Here is a 12,195-nt window from a genome sequence, read left to right as displayed (position 1 = left end):
TTACCTGTAGCAGTTTATCTGCAAGGTCAGCTTGGATTAGCCAGTTATAGAGAGCAATACTGAAGAGCTCATCCTTGGATCGCTGAGCCAGTTTAAGCATTTGTTCAAACTAAAATAAAGAAAACAGTGAAATTAGCATGGCTAAAGGCTTACTTGCTTGACATAAACCCCACTCCCTCCCCCACCTTAGGGCAAGGAAACAAGTGTATCAGTAATTAGAGCAGCTGCCATTCCCAGTGATCTCGCCTCCACTTCCTGCAGCACTTTCAAGCCCAGCACGCCTCCAGAGTGGAAGCATGCCTGTTCCTTACGTGATGTCCTGCCTCTTCATTGCTCAGCATGTTGGGATCGGATGACAACACTGGAGGACCAGGCTTTTTGGGTACACTAGGAGACTGAGGAGCTGCCTTACTTTGATTTACCAGTTCTTGAAGAGTGTCTGTGATGCACTTGTAACTGTTTAATCTGAAACAGAAAAGGGTCAATCACACTGTTTAACTAGAACATATCTTTCTCACCTTCTATCAGGCAGGAAACAACAATCAAGCTGACAAACAGATACTCATTATGATATCTGCCTCTAAATCTAACACTCAGAGGCCAAGGCAGCACTGAGTTTGGAGTTTGGACTTGGAGCTCAGGCCCCACTACACTCCCACATGACTAGGGTTCAATTTCCAGCACCTCTGAGGCAGAGTAAAAGATATTAGACACAAAAAATGATGCACACATATGCAGGTAAAACACCTATATACATAAAATAATGATGGTGGTGATAAAATTTAAATCAAATCACCATATATCCTCTATCCCTCCCTCAAAAAAAAAAAAAAAATCCAGTATTTTTTCCAAAGATCTGAAAACCATTTGGTTAAACAACAAGAATTTGTAAAATTAGTATATTTCTTTAAATCTCTACAGATTTTTGGCCATTTAAAAGACTTTTCATTTTGAAAAAAACAAAAACAAAACCCAACAAACTTATTTTCACCTGGAACAGGTGTGAGGGGAGCCAGTTTTGCTCTCAAAACAGAGATCTCAAAAACTACAATAAGTAAAATAAATAAATAGATAAAAGGAAGACAATCCCACAGGTACTGAACCAAAATCATTTATACGGGACAGGTGTGGTGATACATGCTTTTAATCCCAGGATTTGTGAGGAACGGAGAAACTGATCACTGAGTTTGAGGTCAGATTGGTTTACAAAGATTTCTAGACTGAGCAAGGATACACATTTCAAAAAAACAAAAACTAACCAAACCATTTTTAAGGTTGAGATGGCAGTTCAGAAGAGGAAACTGGCTGCCCTGCAAGCATGAGGACCTGGGTTCAGTTTTCCAGGACCCATGCAGAAAGAACGGGGTGGCCATCTCTGTCTGTGCTAGCAGCTCCAGAACTGCGGGGACCAAGGACTAAGGACCTGCTGAGTGCCAGCCTGAATGCAGCTTTAGTGAGAATCCCTGTAAAGGAGCAGGTCGGAGAGTGACAGAACACAGGTCACCTCGTGTCTTCACCTGACGTCCAAGCATGCATGTAAGTACACATGTGCACATAGCACATGTATACACACACAACACACTTGTAAGTGCTTTCTCAATTTTCAGAAGGCTAAAATCTTACATATAGGCTAGAAATTATAACCTGGATCCAGGACTTGATAAAAACCCAGTTCTTTTTTTCCCCCTCCCCTAAAAACCCAGTTCCCTTTAACTGAGAACAGAGTTAAATTTTATAAAAGTTGTACTTGAAAAGTTCTTTTCCTATATTATCGATAAAGATTTTATACAAAGAGAGATCTGTCTCTTAAAATCCCAACAATCAGCCCAGGGTTGAGGACTCACCTCTCTTGGAAAGTCTGAAGACCAACCACATCCTCTTCCGGTTCCCCATGCTTATAGAAATGGAGTCCAAGACCCTGAGGATCTTTCTTCTCCGCAGCAGTAAGAGACAGTTCCACCACACCCTCATAAAAGCGCACTGATGGGAAAGACAAAGGCCAAGGGCTCAGAGCTGACTACTAAGCTGCACATGTTTTCCTTAGCAGACATAGAAAGGAACCAAGAATGGAATGCTGTATTTCTATTAGAAAATATTTCTGATGTGATTATGGAAAGAAGGGTCTAATCTGGCTAGAAAGCACATATTTTTCTTGGAAAAAACCTTTATATATAAAATAACAAACAAGTATCAGAGAAAAAACTTGTAATTTAAATCTGTGCTGATAGTTATAGTTTTTACTTTTAAAGTTAGACAAAAATGTTAGGCATTTAAAAATTAAGTATACTTTAGTAGTGTGGCTTAAAAAGAACTGAAACTCAAACTATATTAGCCAGAAACAGGAACATGTATACAATCTCAGGCTTTGGAGGGGGAGGCAGAAAGATCAGAGGCTGAAGGCTATCTGTGACTACAAGGAGATCAGTTCAGGGCCAGCCTGAGGTACATGGAAGACTGTCTCAAAAAAATAAACGAGCACTGTCTCACATGTACAGAGGCTAGTTTACTCTTCAGGATGAAAAGGAAAAAATAAATGAAAGCAACCTCACAATTTAAAGTGTCACTGTGGTCACAGACGCTAGAAAACTGGCCTCTGAGTAGTCTCTAGATCACTGTGCTGTGTTCACACATGGCCTTGTGTCCTCTCACTTAAAGAAGACAAAGAAGGGGGTTGGGGATTTAGCTCAGTGGTAGAGCGCTTGCCTAGGAAGCGCAAGGCCCTGGGTTCGGTCCCCAGCTCCGAAAAAAAGAACCAAAAAAAAAAAAAAAAAAAAGACAAAAGGATTTGGTTCTCACCTTGCCGATACTGAGCACACACACTGGGGAGGTCTACTTGGTTGCTGATTTTCTGGTACTCCTTCAGAGACTCCCTCAACATCCTCTCTCTCTCGCTCTTACTCTGAACTTGCCGGGAACGCTGAAGAAGTTCATTTGCCTAAAGAGAGGACACAAGTGTAAACAGAGGCAAAGCCAAGCAGGCAGACGGTGCTGTCCGTATGCTTAGCGGATCTGACTAAATGTACATGTGCTTATCATCATTATAAATAAAAATTCTACAAACTTACTTCTTACTTTTAGGCAGAAAAGATTTTGACCAAAATAATCCTAGCTAGTCTTTCCCAGAGAGCCTTGTCTGGGAATGTTCTTGCCTAGTCAATACATTATTGGTCAGCAGGCAGATCATCATGTGACACTTAATTTTTTTTCACCTGTAGGAAAGGATCAATAAGAATTGCCTCATTAACTTTGATTCACTCCAAATTTTACTTAACGTTTTAGTGACTTTCCTTACTTTTTAAGGAAGGAAACAAACTCCAATTTTCTTAATTACTAAATTAAGTGATTTTTCCTAAATTGCTAACTTTGACCTTTTTAGACTTTATGTGTGTGGGTGTTTTGCTTGCATGTATGTCTGTGTAGCACGATCCTGATGCCCATGGATGTCAGGGCAGGGCAGCAGAACCCTTGGGACTGGTTTTACAGACAATACTAGCTGCCATATGGGTGGTGGTAGTTGAACCTGGGTCCTCTGGATAAACAGTCTGTGCTCTTAACCACAGAACCCAAATCACTACTGTCCAGTCCTATATGCTTTGTCTTAAACCATGGCCAACACATACTGCCAAAGAGTCAAAATGTAACACTTAAAGGAGTATGCATGTATGTTTAAGAAACCATGTCCTTCAACCCATGTCTCAGTTGAGGATTCTGACACTGTAACACATTAAGAACTGATCCTGAGGTGATATGAGGAAAGATCATTATGATTCTCCATTCCCACTCATCATTATGAAACCACACATATAAAAACACTGAAGAAGCAGTGACACAAACCTTGGAACAAACTGCATCATCTGTGCTATACAGAAGCGGACAGGTGTCCTGCAGATGTAAACTAATGCCATCTACAGCAGCATTGTCTCTGATGTAGCAGTTGATGAGAGAAGCAATTAGTGCTCCAGTGACCTCTTTGTCCCTGATTACCAGATCCTTAAAGGTAGTGATCTTCAGCTGCTCTTGAAATTCCTAGAAAGAGAGAGAAAACCTTTCATCAAAATCAAAGAATACTTTATTTCCTCACAAAGTAAAATTTGTTTGTTTTTTGGGACAGGGCCTCATGAGGTAGCACTTGTGGCCTAGAACTTACTATGTAGATATGGCTGGCCTTAAACATAAATCTACCTGCCTAGAATCCCAAATGTTAGCATTAAAGTTATGAGCCAGCATGCCGAAATTTCATTTGTAATAAAAGACTCTATCAATAGACTCTAATTTAAATAAGAATAGGGCTGGGGTTTGCTTCCTAGCACTGACAAAGAAAATACACCAAACACTGACATAGCTCTGCAAAAAAGCTGCAATAAAATCATATAAGGATGCAGTTAGCCTCTAGAAGGTTTAATTCAAACCTCTGGCTTTATGTATGAGAAAAGTTAGATCAAGGCAGAGTCAGCACTAGTATCAGGACACTTTGGTCATTGGGAAGAACCTTCACTAGGCTACATGTAAACCTCTGGCCGGCCATGTGTCAGCACCTGGAGGTTCAGGCAGGCAGACCTCTGTGAGACGGAGGCCAGCCTGGAGAACACCCTTCAGTTCCGGGATAGTCAGAGCGACATAGTGAGATCCTGTCTCATGATCAGACAAAAAGAATCTTGTGCTTTGTTTTTCCTTCTTCTTTTTTCTTTTTTTTTTTTTTCGGAGCTGGGGACTGAACCCAGAGCCTTGCGCTTGCGAGGCAAGCGCTCTACCACTGAGCTAAATCCCCAACCCCGCTTTGTTTTTCCTAAATAATGTTGCAATTCCAGAATTAGATGCATGAATTTGACCTGCATTTTACATAAATGCTCTTGCTAAGGTATAGCTCTAAAGTGTAGGGTCATTTATAGTCCAGTACGTATTTTTATAGTGATAGATGTTTTTCTTAAATTTCAACAAAAATATCTACAAAATAGTGCAAGTTTTGGAGGAAATATCTAATTTGCATTCCTTGAGCACATAATTAGTAATGGAAGGCAAGGAAGGTTTGAAGACAGATCACAAACGACACAGAGGCTATGAAGTTCCTATCCTAAGTTTATAATCCAATAAAAACCAAAACATCTTACCTGGAATAAAAAATAAGATGGCTTTCATCAACTAAATAGAAGAGCTTCACATTTTAAAAAGGGGAAAACAAAAGTTTATGTAAAAAAAAAAAATCAAGGAAGACTAAACAACATCCCTAGCCACTCTCTGGCCACTGGGAAAGAGAACTGGAGATCAGTTTTTCACTTTGCAACTGTGGGGACTGGGTAGGCCGCTCAGCAGTCAGTAGAGCTGCTCTTACAGAGGACCCAGGCTCAATTCCCAGCATGCACATGGAAGATGACAGCACAAGGGGACCTGATGGCTTCTTTGGGCACCACCAGGCAGGCATTTCATGCTCTTACAAAAATATAGGCAGAACACACACATGCATCAATATTGTATTTCATTTATTTATTTAGTTTGAGATGGAGTTATCCCTACACAGCTCTGGCGGACCCGGAGCTAATTCATTATGTATACCAAGCTGGCCTACAATTTAGAAAGATCCGCCGCCTCAAAGGCATGTGCCACAACATACATACAACACACATAAACTTAAAAAAGAAATAAGCATTTTGAGTATTAAATAACCCTGAAGGACAAAAAGCCACCTCACCTTTTGAAGTTCTCCTACAATGACAGTAAACTGATGTTCACAAAGGAGTTTCCACAAAGCCAGAGCTTGGTACGATTTTCTAACTAGCTGCTGGATTGCCTGAAGTGAAATCTTCTCACTCAGTTGAGCCTCTAATGACAAAATACAATTATGATATTTTATCAAATGACACAAGGCAAACTGCTTCTTCACGTCAAATACAGCATAGCTAAGAGTGACATCCCCACGTCTCCCCTGCCTCCACTACAGACAATGGGGGCATTCATTCATGTTTTCATTCCCATGAAATACACTAGCATGAATACACATGAAAACATTTGCATATGCAAATTCATTTGCATTTGACAAGGAAAATAAAAACACTGTAGTGCCTGTGTCTCATTTCTTAAGAATGCCACATCCAACAGTCCCACCCAATGGACATTCAGACTGCACCCAGCAGTGCCACTAAAACAATAGCTTAGAGGGCCTTGTAGAAGGCACCCCCTAATTTCCCAGGACTGAGTTTCTCAAACCTTGCATAACATATCCTAGAACATTATTAAATCAATTCAGTCAGTCATAATAACTGGCCTTATCTTATAAGTAAGCAGAATACATCAAAAGGGATAAAGATGGATAAATATTATACAGTGTGTGTATATACACACACACACACACAAAAGACTGTTATTCAATCTTAGACTAGAAATTCTAACATATGCTACAGCATGGTTAGATGAGGAAAACAGTATGCTAATGAAGTAAGCCAGTAACACAATGAAAACGCAGTGCTTATGCCAAGTAACCAGAGTTAAATAGAAGATGAAAAGTAGGCCAGTGGGTGCTGTGAGCTGATAACAGGGGAAATAGGAGTTCTGTGTTAAGGTTATACAGAGCTTCACTACGGAATAATGAAAAAGTTCAATAAACAGATGCTGGCAATAGTCACACAACGTGAATATAATGAATTGTATACTTAAGGAGCTTGGGGGCCCAAACCCGAGTATTACCTAGTGATAGATTCAGAGATAGGGACATCAGTTCCTCACCTGGGTACCCACTGGTGACCCCACAAAGTTCAGTGGACGGGCCCACCCCAATAATCACCCACATGGACTAAAGGATTACACCAGAAAAGTCAAGTCACAAAGTTGAGAAAGGCATGGGTGTGTGTGGGAGGTTGGACTGTTGTAGGGATGAGGGAGACAGGATTGAGGAAGAGAGTAACCAGAATGTATATGAATGTTAAAAACTAAAAGTCAACTGTAAGGTATAGATAAATTACCACGATGAAGAAAAAAATCAAATAAGAGTGCAACATGGGGGCTGGAGAGATGGCTCAGTGGTTAAGAGCACCGACTGCTCTTCCAGAGGTCCTGAGTTCAATTCCCAGCAACCACATGGTGGCTCACAACCATCTGTAATGGGATCTGATGCCCTCTTCTGGTGTGTCTGAAGACAGCTACAGTGTACTTATATATAATAAATGAATAAATCTTTAAAAAGAGTGCATCATGCTTTCTGGAGGCAAAGGGGCAAAAATCTTAGGTTGAAAAAATATGGAAAGAAACAATTTCCATGCCGCTCGATTTTCCCAATCATAAAGATGGCACTTTAATTAAAAGGAAAAAGAAAAACAAACAAACAAAAACCCCTGTGTTTTCAAACTCTCCATTGGTGGAGCCCGTCACATATGTGTAGGCAGTCACAAGAAAGCAGTTACCATGAAACTTCCTCTGCAGCTCCTGTTGCATTTGCTGGGTGTTTCCATTCTCGGGACGCATGACTCCAAGCAGCCTCTGCTGCACTTTGGCAGTGGTACTGAAGCAGAGACAACAGTGAGCGGGAGGTTTACTGGGGCTCAGAGCAGACGCTACAAAGTGCAGGTGCACACAGCACTGTGTTTTCTTGCAATTAAATTTCTTACTTTAGTAAGACAAGAAGACACACAGCCCATGCACTGGTACTTAAATGAGATATGGGCAATTACTAAGCTTCTGTGACTTGAAGTCAAACTATACATTCAGCAAGTTTAAACACATTTTATTTCTAAAACATTATCTGAAAATATTGCTTGCTGACAAAACTTTCTTAAGTGCTGTGGCTGGATGCACAGATCATCAAATATGCCAATACAATAGAGAAAAGCATGTGTTTGAAGACTGCAATGCTCCAGAAATTAACTGAAAATAATAAAAGCCAGCAAGCAGGATTCACCTCAAGCACTAAGAACCTGAACACTTCACAATAGTCTTTTGAAGTATCTCATTAATATTTAAGACAAATTTGTCAGAACCTTGGCACGATTTAGTGTCAGGTTGTCATTCTGACTTGACAACCATAAGACAGTGATGAATACTCCACCAGCGCTGGGTCTGGCTAATTAACTCAAGAGTTTCTTCATAGGATTGTGAGACCATATCACAAGTGATGGTCACCATGAAAAAAGAAAAAAACAGTGTGTGGATTTATAATATGGCTAGAAAGAAAATTTTAAGACTGAATGGATGCTTTTAAAAAATAACACATTGGGGGTTGGGGATTTAGCTCAGTGGTAGAGCACTTGCCTAGGAAGCGTAAGGCCCTGGGTTCGGTCCCCAGCTCCGAAAAAAAGAACCAAAAACACATTGGGGCAGGTGAGATGGCTTAGTAGCCTAGCCAACAGTGGTTGTTGCCAAGTCTGATGACCAGAGTTGGTCCCCAGAACCCACATGGTAGAGGAAAAAGCCAACTGAGGCAATTTATACTTTGACCTCCACACAGACACCACAGCACACATGCCTCTCACCCAAACAACCCCAAATAAATGTAATTTTGAAAAACAGAATAAAACAAAAATGTTATAGGTTCTTTCCTAACATTATAGAAAGAAATAAATTTATGTACAAAAGCATAATATTCCGTATTTTCACTGAGGTAAGAGAACAGGCAGATCCACTGTGGTAGAAAATCCACCAGGGTTGCAGGAATTGGGAGAGTCAATGGAGAGGGACTGAATGTGCTTATGATTGGCACAAGGAAAATATCCCAGGACTGGATACAAGTGATAATGATAACCTGAGAATTACAGTACATCTACAGGAAAGGGCTGGTTACGAGGTTAGCTCGTTGCCTGGGTGTGGTGGCACAAGCCTTTAATCCCAGCACTCAGGAGATGGAAGCAGAAAAATCATGATGTTGAGGCTGGCCTGGTCTATGAAGTTTGAGTTCTAGGATAACCAAGGCTATACCGTGAGACCCTGTCTTAAAACAATTACAACTGGGGGCTGAAGAGATGGCTCAGCAGTTAGGAAGACTGGCTACTCCTCCAGAAGACCCCAGTTCAATTCCCAGCAACCACATAGCAGACCATACCTGACTATAACTCCAGTTCCAAGGTTTCTGACACACTTCCACAGATACACATGCTGTCCAAACCCCAATGAACCCTAAACAAAGAACTGTATGGTATAGGTCTAATGTGGTAACAAAGAGCAATGGAGAGGAAAACTGGATAGCTAGCCCTGTGGCTCAGTGTAGCGTACTCGCCTACAATGTGTGAGTCCTGGGTTTTCTTCCCATACCTCAAAGAATAAGAAAAGACCCTCCATACACAGGAAAAGGTAAGTAAGTAAGGAGCAAGTAAAATTCCGAGATCTGGTTCTCACTTTGGATTTCCTAGTGGTCCTCCTGAAAACTGAGAATTTCTGTCTAGAAATTCCTGCAAACCCTTCAGTTCCTGTAGCACTGACTCCAGCAGCTGGATAGGCACACTGCTTTCAATCTGCAAGATCGGAAACAAAAGGTTCTCAAACATTTAAAGACACAGAAAAAAATGTATGTATAAAAAAAGTACTCCTTAGAGTCAACAGTGAATATATACAATTTTACTTTTGAGCTATGCTATCTTTATAATTAATATGTAAAGCTATTTTAAGTCCATTCAACATCCAATTAGCCCAAATAAAGGGCACTAAAGGTTAGCCATATCCTTCCCTTCCTGTCCTTCTATGACTGACATAAAATTTATATGCAGTAAAACACAAATACAAAGTGAACATCTTAATTACTTTCCATAGTTCCATGGTTATCATTCAGATAGTTCAACGTGGATAACACCTACATCCTCATGTCCTTATCTGCCAATTAATCAATCAGTTCAAGGGAACTTTTCTTTACTATCATGGATTAATTCATACCCATTCTGAAGAGCATACAAATACTATGTCAGATAAAATGCATTCTTATTATTAGAAATGTGAAGTCTAAAAAGAGCATCAAAATTTGGGTTGACCTGTGTATATCAGTGCATGTCACTGCGTGTGAATGCCTGTGTGTGTGTGTGTGTGTGTGTGTGTGTGTGTGTGTTAGAGCATGTGTACATCAGTGTGTGTGCATGTCAGTGCATGTGTATAATCCCAGTACTTGGAGGGTGTGGAAGGAAGATCACATGATCGGAGCCAGTTTTACATACATAGCAAGACCCTCTTGTGAAAAAGAAAAAAAAAATGAAAAACAGAACAGCAAAGAAAACAAAGAAGAGTAAAGGAAAGACAAATAAGATAAAACAAAAGGCCCGAGCGCTTAAAGCCAGCCTACTGGATCTGTGAAAACAGAGCTCTGGGGTGTCTTTGTAAAGCGATAAGCGATCTGGAGTGTGTGAGCTCGCATTAGTTCTGCTGAGGCTGGGAGAGCATCACGCTTCTGTAAAGTACAAGTGCGAGCAGATGGGGCGGTTAAGGATCAGAGCTGGCTCTCTGACCTCACAGCAACCTTCAGAAAGAGCCAGGCTATTCTGTTCATTTTGCACCGGAGCACCAGGCTATGAAATATTAAAAACTGTACTTGGTAAAGTGACTGGGACAAACCCTAAACTAGAGAAAGAACAGTTTATTAGAGGAGAACAGAATACATGTTCATAGAGCAATTAGGACATGAGAAACAAACACTACCGACTGAATAACATCATCAACTGGTTACACACAATCAAGGAGGTAACAATTTACACACTTACTGCAGTGATCTCCCTGTTGGAACTCTTGAATACTCTTTCAACAACTAAGCTAGCATCCCAAATATTTCTGGAACAAAAATGTTTTGGTTATTGTACTGTAAACAAATACAACCTCTTACAATATGCAGTTACTGTCTTGTCTGTACGAACATGAAGGCTTTATTCATTTTTCTTTTCTTTTTTTCAGAGCTGGGGACCGAACCCAGGGCCTTGCGCTTGCTAGACAAGCGCTCTATACCACTGAGCTAAATCCCCAACCCCTATTCATTTTTTCAAATGCAGTAATGACTTATTTTTAACATTCTTAAAAATGAAGCTAGAGACAGTTCAGCAAGAAAACAAACTTGTAGATGCCTTGTGACCTGAATGGCATCCCTAGAAGCCCAGAAAGTGGGAGATTTTACGAGTGTCCCCGACATGCACATCTGCACCACGTCCACACTGCAGCACATGTACCTCTGCCTCACTGTGCACACACATCAATATAAACACAATTTTAAGAAAAGAAGGGAAAAACTGGAAACATTTCAAACATAACATTATTCCAGAAAATGAAAGTACACTAAAGAAAAACTCAGTGGTTAAGGGCACTTAATGCTCTAGGGATCTAGGTTCTGTTCCCAGCACTAACAGGACAGCCAACAGCAGTCCTGTATCTTACTTCCAGGAGATCTGGTCACCTCTTCATGGGCACCAGGCATACATGCAGTGAACATGCATTCATGCAGGAAAAATATTGTACACATAAAATTTTTTTAAAAAAATCACAACACACACACATACACCCACCCCCCATTGATGAAAGTGTTGATCCCAACTGGCTATAAGATCAGTCCCTACAGTCATGGCAGCTGATTAGACAGAATGGGAGGACTACAAATAGTGCAACCATGCTTTATCCTTCCCTCTAACCACTTCCTGTACAGGACTTCCACACCTGTCCTTTAGAGCAATGCTGTCTCCTCACCAGTGTCTGAATAGAAGTTGGACAGATAAGACAGGTCAGAGAGGGCTGGAGAGATGGCTCAGCGGTTAAGAGCACTGACTGCTCTTCCAGAGGTTATGAGTTCAATTCCCAGCAACCACATGGTGGCTCACAACCATCTGTAAAGAGATCCGATGCCCTCTTCTGGTGTGTCTGAAGACAGCTACAGTGTGTACTTATATATATAATAAATAAATAAATCTTTAAAAAAAAAAAAAAAAAAAAAAAGACAGGTCAGAGAATGTCACTGTTGTGAACACAGGCATAGAAGGGCTTTGGAAGTTTCAACCTTCACATGCAGCAAGAGACACCCACCACCAGCAAGAGACAGATTGTTGGCTGTCCTATTAAGAATGAGACTAAACGGGGTTGGGGATTTAGCTCAGTGGTAGAGCCCTTGCCTAGGAAGCGCAAGGCCCTGGGTTCGGTCCCCAGCTCCAAAAAAAAGAACAAAAAAAAAAAAAAAAAAAAAAAAAAAAAAAAAAAAAAAAAAGAATGAGACTAAACAGAGAACAGAACTGTGCCCAGTCACACCAGTGTATAAATGAG

At 40.7% G+C, this 12,195-nt stretch overlaps 1 protein-coding gene and 1 long non-coding RNA gene across 3 annotated transcripts in view; one reads left to right on the top strand and one right to left on the bottom strand.

Moving 5' to 3' along the window:
• Nucleotides 1-12,195, bottom strand: part of Nup155 (nucleoporin 155) — a 52,992-nt gene that overhangs the window by 11,548 nt on the left and 29,249 nt on the right. For both annotated transcript variants that reach the window (XR_010063579.1, NM_053952.2), the window contains 9 exon segments: nucleotides 10,662-10,728; nucleotides 9,316-9,431; nucleotides 7,392-7,489; nucleotides 5,687-5,817; nucleotides 3,835-4,026; nucleotides 2,797-2,935; nucleotides 1,845-1,980; nucleotides 312-465; nucleotides 5-109 (listed from right to left, as the gene is read on the bottom strand). Coding sequence is in view for 1 of the 2 variants with exons in the window: in NM_053952.2 (NP_446404.2) it covers nucleotides 5-109; nucleotides 312-465; nucleotides 1,845-1,980; nucleotides 2,797-2,935; nucleotides 3,835-4,026; nucleotides 5,687-5,817; nucleotides 7,392-7,489; nucleotides 9,316-9,431; nucleotides 10,662-10,728 (1,138 nt within the window). In the remaining variant the exon portion in view is untranslated.
• LOC120100734 (uncharacterized) lies at nucleotides 10,105-12,142 on the top strand. Its single transcript, XR_005500725.2, has 2 exons — nucleotides 10,105-11,662; nucleotides 11,880-12,142. It is a non-coding gene; the product is annotated as an uncharacterized LOC120100734 (long non-coding RNA).

This window comes from Rattus norvegicus, chromosome 2 (genome assembly GCF_036323735.1).
Source record: "Rattus norvegicus strain BN/NHsdMcwi chromosome 2, GRCr8, whole genome shotgun sequence".
In the NCBI taxonomy this organism is placed as follows: domain Eukaryota; kingdom Metazoa; phylum Chordata; class Mammalia; order Rodentia; family Muridae; genus Rattus; species Rattus norvegicus.
This window is presented reverse-complemented; position numbering and strand designations above follow the sequence as displayed.